The following is a 9527-nucleotide window of genomic DNA, read 5'->3' on the forward strand; positions in this document are numbered from 1 at the left end:
TAAAATAATAATATGATCGTAGCCCGATACCTTCAAAGATTGAACAGGCCAAGGGCTATGTGAAAGTCTGACGATTCTTTCAGCTTTGTCAGCTTCAATAGTTTCAAGGACCGAGGGACTTTTGTGTAGAGCCAAGGCCATGATGTGGAAGGATGTTCCTTGAAGAATCTTTTGGTCTCTGTACACTTCTGATGTGGCATTCTGGCAGTCAACCTCAATGTCATCTGTGGGGAGATTCTTTTCTTAACATTCTGGACAATTAGACATTATAATCGGTATTTCCTCATAATGTCCCTCACTCACCCAAAAGTGGGACAGCCTTGAGCATCATTCTGAGTTGCTCCAGAGGTCCCTGAGCTTGGCTGTGTTTATGGCTGTAACGGCTAAAACTGTGGACCCATCGCATCAACCATTGGCGATTTTTTTTCGCATCCCCGTGGAGTTCCTTCATCAGCTTGGTGGCAACGGAAAAGTTATTCTGGAAGTGATAGGAATAAACAGAATTCATGCGGTCGTTTTATACTCCATCACAGGGGTCGGGAGTTATATATAGCTCTTCTCATGAGGACACTTGGATCGAATGGACCCTGCGCAATTATTTACTGCATGGTTTTGTGTAAAGCCGAATGTCGAGACCACACTGATTACGTAGAAGAGTCGGTATATGAAGGCCACAAACTCGACTACAGTTAACAGTCAAGGTGTCACACTAGACTAAGTTTTGGTTCTACATCGCTAAAGAATCCTTTATATGGAAGCTCATTAAACAATCTATGTTCACTATTGAGACACTCGATGACAAAAACCCACAGAACAAACTATGAACACCCAAGATCTCTAGCAAAGCACCCAGAGTAATGAGATTGGGTAAGCGGATGAAATAGGCAGAGCTATAAATATTTAGCGCACGCACTGCCTTCCTCGCCCAGTTCCGTCTGCACCTAGGGTCAAAAATTTTCACGGGCATAAGGCCCACGTCGCCGGCACAGCTGCCGAGAGGTTAGCGCGTCCCGGCACAATTCTGAGGTCATGGGTTCAAACCCGGCTACCAGGCGTCCTGTGCAGTTTGCATGTTCTCCCAGTGACTGAGTGCGTTTCCTCCGAGTACTCCAGTTTCATCCCACATTTCAAAAATATGCATGTCGGTTGATTGGTGACCCCAAATTGTCCCTAGGTATGAGTGAGCGAATGAACGGTAGTGTGTCCCTGAGATTTGCAACTGGCTGGCATCCAGTTGAGGTTGTACCCTGCCCATGGCCTGAAAATAGCTGGGGTGGGCTCCAGAGCCCCCGTGATCCTACTGAGGATAAGCGATGCAGATAATGGATGGATGGATGATCTTAAATGATATGGTGTGGCTCTCTGAAAAAACAAAATCTAAATATTTTTCTATTTAAAGCTCCCTGGTTTCAAAAAGTTCCCGACCCTGGCTCCATCACGTGAACTTTTTCTTAGTCACCTGCTTTCTTGCACTATCCGCCATGTGCAGCTTCATGTCAAACTTGCAGTTATTAACCAAAGCGTTCAGGTCGTCTGCAGCCTCATCCACATCCATGCTATCCGAGTCGGAGTGAGTTTGAAGCTTTTCCCTGATTTTATCCAGGAAGAAACATCTGGAAAGAGGATGTTTTTTTTTTGCCAAAAAAATCTTAGGAAATAATGACAGGTTTTGTTTTTGCGAACCTTGAAGTAATGATATCATCCCAGATGTTCACCGGATCCATTTTAGCATCAGGATAGCGCTCAGTCCATGCATTTATAAGTCGCTTGAGGGACGCCACAGACACTAGGAAATAAATCCAAATAAGTTTTTGTGACATTTCAGCTTGCAAGTCAACTCCTCACCTTCTCCTTTGATAAAGTGCAAAAAGTCCTGTGTTTCCGTCAAGGCCTGCACGGATTGCAGGATGGTTAAACGGCTTTGAGTCAGCAGCGTATCGACACTGGAGTAGCTCTAGAACGGGGACGAGGCGAAAACGAGTAAAGAAAGGCAAGCCCGAAGACGATTCACGCGGGACGTATACCTCCACGAACATCTGCATGGCAGAGTCGGTGTAGTATTTAGCGCGGTCGTAGTCCTCCTGTAGGACGTAGAGCAGACCGAGCTCTCGGCTGTAGCGGCTCTCCAACAGTTTTTTGCGTTCCTCCACCTTCATGGCTTGGTCCATAAAGCTTAGAAGATTTTGGTCTCCCTTGCCTAACTGCAGCAGTTTCAGCATGCTTCGAATCATGTGTGGCAGGTACATTTCCTAAAAGGAAAAAACAAATGTTCATCAGGCAAAATCAATTCATCTGGTTAGCAACAGAAAGTTAGCCTTGCACATGTTAGAGGCTTGATGTTAAAATATGGATTCGTTCACCTGGTAGAGGGGCTCCAGCCACATATTCTCAAGGTTAGCGGGGCTATTGTCGTCGATGTGAAATGTGGAACAGTACTGAAGAGATTTCCAATCGGTCAAATTACAGTAGGCCTCCATGGCGGCGATTTCCCAAAAATCCTTCTCGGACTCGGTGGGCTCAGCGCCACTCCAGTCTTCGGTGTTAAGAGCCTGGAAACAAACAAAAATCAGTCCATCCGCATCGATGGCATCCTTTGAACAAGGCTTCCCGTACTTCGTTGTAGAGCTTAGCGGCTTTAGCAAAATCACTGCTGGCCTCAGCTTGAAGAGCAGCGCTTGTAATCGGCATGGTCCCGACTTTACCGGCAAAGATTCCGCGGACGACATCGTAATCCTCCAAATCTCTGTAAAGCCTTGGAGGGGATGAATAAAAAACAGTTTGGCAAAAATGACAACGCTCGGCACAAGTAGTCCACTTGAGATACCTCGCAAGGTGGACCCATTTTTTGGTGTCCGGCGGTATTTCTTTGCGTCCGCGCGACCTTTTGGTTGGAGGTTCATCCTGGATGCAAAAGTGCAGCAGACCCTCTTCCAAAAGCAGGACCCCTGAAGGCTGCTGGAGACTTGCAATGCTCGTGGAGCTGATAAGTGCCGGATCAATATGCAACAGGTCTTTGTGTTGGTAGCACATGTCCTTAAAAGGGTGACAAAAGACCTTTAGTTTTTTCAATTTGGCACAGAACGTGTAGTGTTCCTCCCAACAGTCATGCAAATATGTTCCATAATATTCCACGCGCCATGGATCTAGAGAAATCAATACTCAAAGTAGACCGTTTGACTTCATGCCCCCTAGAGGTGGATTTAAAGAATCATAATAATGGCGGGTTCCTTTGAAAACAGCGGCGATTGTAGTCATCAGCGAATGCGTGGCGCTCGCTTCTGCGTGGAGTAATTGGAACTTTGCTTACCGTGTCGATGAGGGACTTCTGACTGTTTTGTTTGAGTTGCAGACCTTCATCATCTAAAGATGCTTGGGGGTAAGCCTACGTGCGTTCAATGTTTGCCTTCGCCTCCTTTTAGATAGGTGATTGTGACTTTTCCTTTTTCGATGCCTGTTTTACAGTTAATTCCAGATAGCTCCCCCGAGCGAGCTCCATAAGGCTTCCAAGTTAGCCCCGTTTGCAGTCGGCTAGCTGGCTAGCCTACCGTTCCAATGGTTGTTCCCCGGCAGGGTTAGGGTTTGTTGCCGTAATCTTTTTTTGTTGTCGGCTGCAAGTTATCCTGGCTGATTACTCCACAATCCTGTTATACCGCCGATCAATCCCAGTTAGCAATTTTTAGCGGCCGGCTAGCCGGCCTTGTCCCGGCCGGCCCCTGGCTAGTCCCCGTTAGCCGCGTTTGTTATTTTTGCCAGTTGGCCCCATTTTGCCTGCTCGCAATTTGTTTTACCATTGCCGGTCTCATCTGCGACACAACGCTTCGGCATTCTCCACCAAAACTTGGCTTAAAACACTCAAAACCTTTTCGACGAGTTAACACGTAAACCATTAGGGTGACTGGCCCGCTGGCGTGCTTCACATGACGTCAGAGCTCAGGATGTCAAAGAGGAGACAGACTGTCTTCAAAATGCATGATCTCAGAAAATAATTGGGATATACCAATGACATATATAAACACGCATGCACGCAGACACACATACAGATCTTATTTGTTTTGGAATTTGGGAGACCCTTTAAGAGGGACAAACAACAACAACAACACAATACTAACATGTATTGCTCCAGCTAGCTAGCTAAATAAATAAACAGATGAATCAACGAACAAATACATGAATGAATTCAACAGAGAGAGCTAATACTAACGTTTAACTTGGCTCAATAAAAGGACTCAACTGTTTATGTCAGATAAGCGAGAGACATACCTGCACACATGCAATAAAAGGTGGGAAGCAGATCGTACTCTTCTCCAGGAACTTGTTCAACGTGCACCGAAGGTCTTCTTTTATTTCTACCGCTTTCTGCCCGGGTTCCCGGGTTTCCATTTCTCGAAGAATGCCGCTAAACAGTGAACTGAAGAGTTGTTTGGCCAATATTGGATCTTTCTGCGAGATATTCCAAACTTTGAGCATTCCGATATTCTGAAGGCATCGTATAAAGGAAGGAAAAGCGACGTGGCAGTCACCTGTGCGACGGCTTGAAGGGGAGCAATAAGGTTACTGTATGGGATTTGGACGTCTGGAAAGTCTCCCACTCTGTAGTTACGATACAGAGTCACTTGAGCTTCCCTTCGAAGCCTTTGATTAGCTTTTTGCTCCTGATGACGACAGAGAATAACTCAGCAATCGGTTCGGGGCTGCAACCGACCTTTATTGTCATCATCGATCGATATGTCGATTCATTTTTCAATGAATCAACGAATTGGATTTCTTGAAGACATATTTAATTTTCCTCGTCTTTATTCATATAATGACGAAAGATGGAAAAATAGTGCACAAAACAGAATATTCTATGATATCAAACTATATTAAAGTATTTGTCAATTAACTTGACAGTAAAGAAAAACACATACAAATATATGCTATACACCGGCAAATATGGAAGATACTCTTTTCCTGGCACCTTATCCAAAGATCATATTACAGTGGTACCTCTACTTACAAATGTTACAATGCACTTGAATGGGAAAATATGACAAAGGCGTTTCAGGATATAAAGTCAAAAACACAGTTCAGTATACCTTGTCATTAGCCGATCACAGAGTTCCATCGGCCCAAATGAAAAACATTTTGACCAAATTTCATGAAGTCTCAGAATTTGTGGAAAGGAATCACAGAGAAAAAGGTCAGGCTATCCCTTTAACGATGACGGCTGCCTTAAGGATCGCCAAAATGAATATTATTTTATTTCCTTCACTTTTTGTTTTGTTTTTTTACAATATGTGCCTTTCGTTTTATGTTTATTGTGCTTTAATTTAATTTGAATGCTCTTTTATGATTCATTTAAAAAAATATCTTTGTGAAACAGCCTAACAAAATTGAAACTTTAATGCCAATTTTTTTTGCAATGATGCAATGTTAAATAAAGAATTTTGTTTTAAAAAGTAAGATATTTTCTTTTTAATAAAATCAGTCTGCCGGACCGAAGTGGTACTACATCTCTCTGCGTCACAACGGGATTGTGCGCACTCTTATTTGCATTGAATTAACATACTTAGTGGATCATAAATCACGTGATATAATAACTCGTTGGTCTAACGAGTTGCCAATGCTTTTGATAACTGATTTGTTGTTGCAGGCTTATATTGGATGATTAATAAAAACCCGGGGGACAAGGATAGCATTCAACAATTGTATATGTATACCTGTAATCAGGGTTGGGTAGGGTTACTTGAACTGGATTACTTTCAATGACTTTTGGATGACTCCAATAGCAAATATGCTCATAAAAGACAAAAGAAACTAAATATGAATCAAATGATGACTCACAACACGTGGTGAGCTTTCTCTCCTGGCTTTGATCCCTTTGATCTCTCTAACATAAAATGCGACAGAAACAAAATGAAAATCAATCCAAACAGCTTGCCAACATCATTTTTGCCGTTCCGTTACTCCCCAAGCCTGCACAAAATGGAGTCATTTTATTCATATTTAGTTTCTTTTGTCTTTTATTTGCATATTTGGTATTGGAGTCATCCAAAAGTCATTGAAACTAATCCAGTTCAAGTAACCCTACCCAGGAAATAAGCAGGAAAGTCGGGAACCTATGGCTCGCGAGTCATATAGGTGTCTTATAATGAGCACGTATGGCTTGGAGATAAAAACGGACTTTAGCAATTATTTAGTGTATTGATGATTGCTACTATTGCCACAAATGCAAAGCGAAGAATTTTTTATGAATATTGAAAAGTTTTTATTTCTTTCCTAGCAACGGGGAAAATGATTCTGTCTACAGATAAAATAGGGAAAAACAACAAAAATGCTTCCGAAAAGAAAATCACATTTTGCAGATTTCAAGCTGCAAATAATGAAATATGCAGCCTAAGAGCAGAAGGCGACTTATGGTCCGGACAATACAATACTGTAATATCATCACATTATTTTGCTTCTTAGTTGCGTATTCACAATGTACATGAAGCATAAATAAGGGAATCCCAAAAATGTTGGGACTATTTTGACAGTGTGCATAAAAATAATCATTATTGTATGTTAACATATGCTAAAAACCTACCTTCAATTGCTTTTGTCTTTGGACCTCTTTTTGTGCAAAAACCAAGCTTTCCTCCTCCTGGTCTTTGAGAAATCTGCGTCTTAACCGTAAGATTCTCTGGCGTTTTTCATTCTCGCCTGCTGACAAGACCCACAATACGCCCCATTTTTCAACCTCATCCTGATGTCACCATCTAAAACTTTGACTGACCTTTGGCACGAGTGTCCACCTCATCCTTTGATGCGGTGAGGCGCCCCCGCCCGAAGCTTTCTCCTACCGGACGTCTCGCCGTACTTTGCCTCGCAGCTTTCTTCTCAAAGACCATCAAGGAGGACGCAGATTCAGATACCGAATACTCCGCCAACGTGTCCACGCTGCTGCCGGTAAGCCAGTTGTATGCCGCGTGTCGACCTGCCCGAGTCATAAACAAGGAATATCCACCCGTTAGCGTTAGGGATAGCATTTTTCAAGGACGATACGGATGATTCGAATTAAGAGGCCGATAACCGATATTTTGAGCTGATATTCGTTTGCTCTAAAAGCTTAGACATTGACATGAGACATTTTTAATAATGAAAAAGAAACAAAGTAGATGTTTTCTAAATGTAAATCAAACTTCTAATTGCTCTCTGAAACCATCTATCCATTTTCTTCCGCATATCCAGGATCGGGTCTCAGCAGCAGGGAAGCCCAGACCTCCCTAGCCGTCCAGTAGGCGTTATTATCAGATGCCCGAGCCACCTCAACTGGCTCCTCTCGATGCAGAGGAGCAGTGGCTTTACACAGAGTCCCTCCCGGATGTCTGAGCTTCTCACCTTATCTCTAAGGGAGAGCCCAGCCACCCTGCGGAGGAAACTCATTTCGGCCACTTATATCCGGGATCGTGTTCTTTCGGTCATGACCCAAAGTTCATGACCATAGGTGAGGGTAGGAACGTAGATGGACCAGTAGATCGAGAGCTTTGCCTTTGGGCTCAGCTCCCTCTTCACCACGACAAACCGGAACAGGGTCAGCATGACGGCAGATGCTGCACCGATCTGTCTGTCGATCTCCAGTTCCATCCCACCCTCACTTGTGAACAAGACCCCGGGATACTTGAACTCCTCCACTCGGGGGAGGATCCCATATCCCCAACCCGGAAGGAGAAAGCCACCCTTTTACAGCTGAGAACCACGGTCTCAGACTCGAAGGTGCTGATTTTTATCCCGGCCGCTTCACACTTAGCGTCGAATCGGTCCGGTGAGAGCTGAACATCACAGCCTGAGGAAGCCAACAGCAACACATCATCTGCAAAAAGTAGAGATGCAATGCCGAGGCCCCCAAACCGGAGCCCCTTTCCCAGCAAGGCTCCGCCTAGAAATTCTGTCCATAAAAATTATGAACAGAATCGGTGAGAGAAGGCAGCCCTGGCGGAGTCCAACTCCCACTAGAAACAAATCCGACTTTGTGCGGTACCCCCTACTCCCGAAACACCCCCCACACAGGGCTTCCCGAGAGACACGGTCGAATGCCTTCTCCGAGTCCACAAACCACACGTAGACCGGATGGGCAAACTCCCGTGCGCCCTCGAGGACCCTGCAGAGTCTGTAGAGCTGGTCCATTGTTCCACGGCCCGGACGAAAACCACAGAGGCCTCTGTCCGAGCTGCCCCGGGGCCTGGTCGTAGTGGAGGGAAGAGGGTTTGTAAGAGCAAAAGAGATGGAGTCTCAAGCGGCCGTATCTGTGACTTAATAATAATCGGTTGACTTTTAGCATAATATCCACGTCGTACACAAACGTGAAAAATGATTATTCATTAGAATTACCTGGTACTTGGGTTTGAGTAAACTGAAGTGAGACCTGAGTGGCTCGGATCTTCCCCTTCGTGGCTCCCGATTGGGAAAATGACACACTCTCAGGTCCTTGAGAGCTCTGAGTTTCCACAAACATTGGCGTCATCACCGTATTCCGGGAGCGCCAGTTGGAATCGATGAAATAATCCTATTGGGCAGAAGAAGATCGGGATCAGTCTGATACAGCAAAATTTCTTAAATGCGATACGAAAAAAACAACCAACCGACCTGGAATGTGCACTCTGAGAGAGGATACTCAAATAGATTTCGTTTGAAGTCAGGACTCTGACTAGTCATTTCCAACAAGAGATTGGTTGCCAGGCTTAAGAAACATCTCTCAATTTGAGCGGAATACATTGAATGAAGCACCGTCAACATTCGGTCTAGAGTTGCGGTCGGCAGACGCTTTTCCTTACTCCAGAAATTACGAACCTGGAGCCTAAAATAATAGCAGAAAGAGTTGATTTTGCCCTAAAGTGGAAAAAACATCTGAGATACTCGATACTTACTGAAGACTTTGGTTCTCTTCCGACAATCCTTGAAGCAGTGTCTCTTTAGCCGTGTTGAACACTTCAAGTGACGTGCCGTCTGCCATGCTTTTTTCATCACTAGAGAAGAAAACAGTGAAGCAGTCTGAGCAGGAGAGTTGCATGAGTACATATGGCTTGGAGATAAAATGGACCTTATGCAATTATTTAGTCTATTGGAAACGATTGCTACGATAGCCATACGTGCGAAGCAGAGACTAAACTAACCTGGTATGGGGCTTGGTCCAGTCTATACAGGACACAATTTAAACTACAATTCACAGTCAAAGTGTCACACGAGCAAACACGTTGTGCCAGTAAATCGCTAAATAAACCTTAAGATGGAAGATTATCAAACAATCTATTTTCATTGTTGAGAAAAACAAACAAACCAAAAACAATTTTTTACCCATGAGCAATTTGACTGGGTGAGCAGTAGGAATAAGCGGAGTTAATACACAAAACAGGTCGCGTGCTCTCCCTGCCCAACGCCGTCTGCACTGCTGGCAAATATGTTGGTATCCTCATTTGCAGTATTTTGAGACATTTTTACAGGTGAACTTTGCTTGCACTTTTTTTTAAACCATTATTTAGGACAAAAATGACATTTAAATGAGCCTCAAC

The 9527-nt window shown here is 44.1% G+C and overlaps 1 protein-coding gene across 1 annotated transcript in view; it reads right to left on the bottom strand.

Moving 5' to 3' along the window:
• The window catches only part of prkdc (protein kinase, DNA-activated, catalytic subunit), a 45834-nt gene that overhangs the window by 11404 nt on the left and 24903 nt on the right, over nt 1-9527 (bottom strand). Inside the window, exons 56-71 of the mRNA XM_088321853.1 lie at nt 8886-8984; nt 8605-8815; nt 8350-8524; nt 6755-6955; nt 6566-6681; nt 4521-4652; nt 4261-4440; nt 2825-3033; nt 2614-2752; nt 2361-2549; nt 2025-2249; nt 1846-1954; nt 1684-1786; nt 1460-1613; nt 304-478; nt 31-224 (exon numbers count right to left, since the gene is read on the bottom strand). Of these exons, the coding sequence (XP_088177979.1) occupies nt 31-224; nt 304-478; nt 1460-1613; nt 1684-1786; nt 1846-1954; nt 2025-2249; nt 2361-2549; nt 2614-2752; nt 2825-3033; nt 4261-4440; nt 4521-4652; nt 6566-6681; nt 6755-6955; nt 8350-8524; nt 8605-8815; nt 8886-8984 (2611 nt within the window). The remainder of the gene's footprint in view (nt 1-30; nt 225-303; nt 479-1459; nt 1614-1683; nt 1787-1845; nt 1955-2024; nt 2250-2360; nt 2550-2613; nt 2753-2824; nt 3034-4260; nt 4441-4520; nt 4653-6565; nt 6682-6754; nt 6956-8349; nt 8525-8604; nt 8816-8885; nt 8985-9527) is intronic.

Source organism: Urocampus carinirostris, chromosome 18 (genome assembly GCF_059441175.1).
Source record: "Urocampus carinirostris isolate Australia breed hairy pipefish chromosome 18, RoL_Ucar_1.0, whole genome shotgun sequence".
Classification (NCBI taxonomy): Eukaryota; Metazoa; Chordata; class Actinopteri; order Syngnathiformes; family Syngnathidae; genus Urocampus; species Urocampus carinirostris.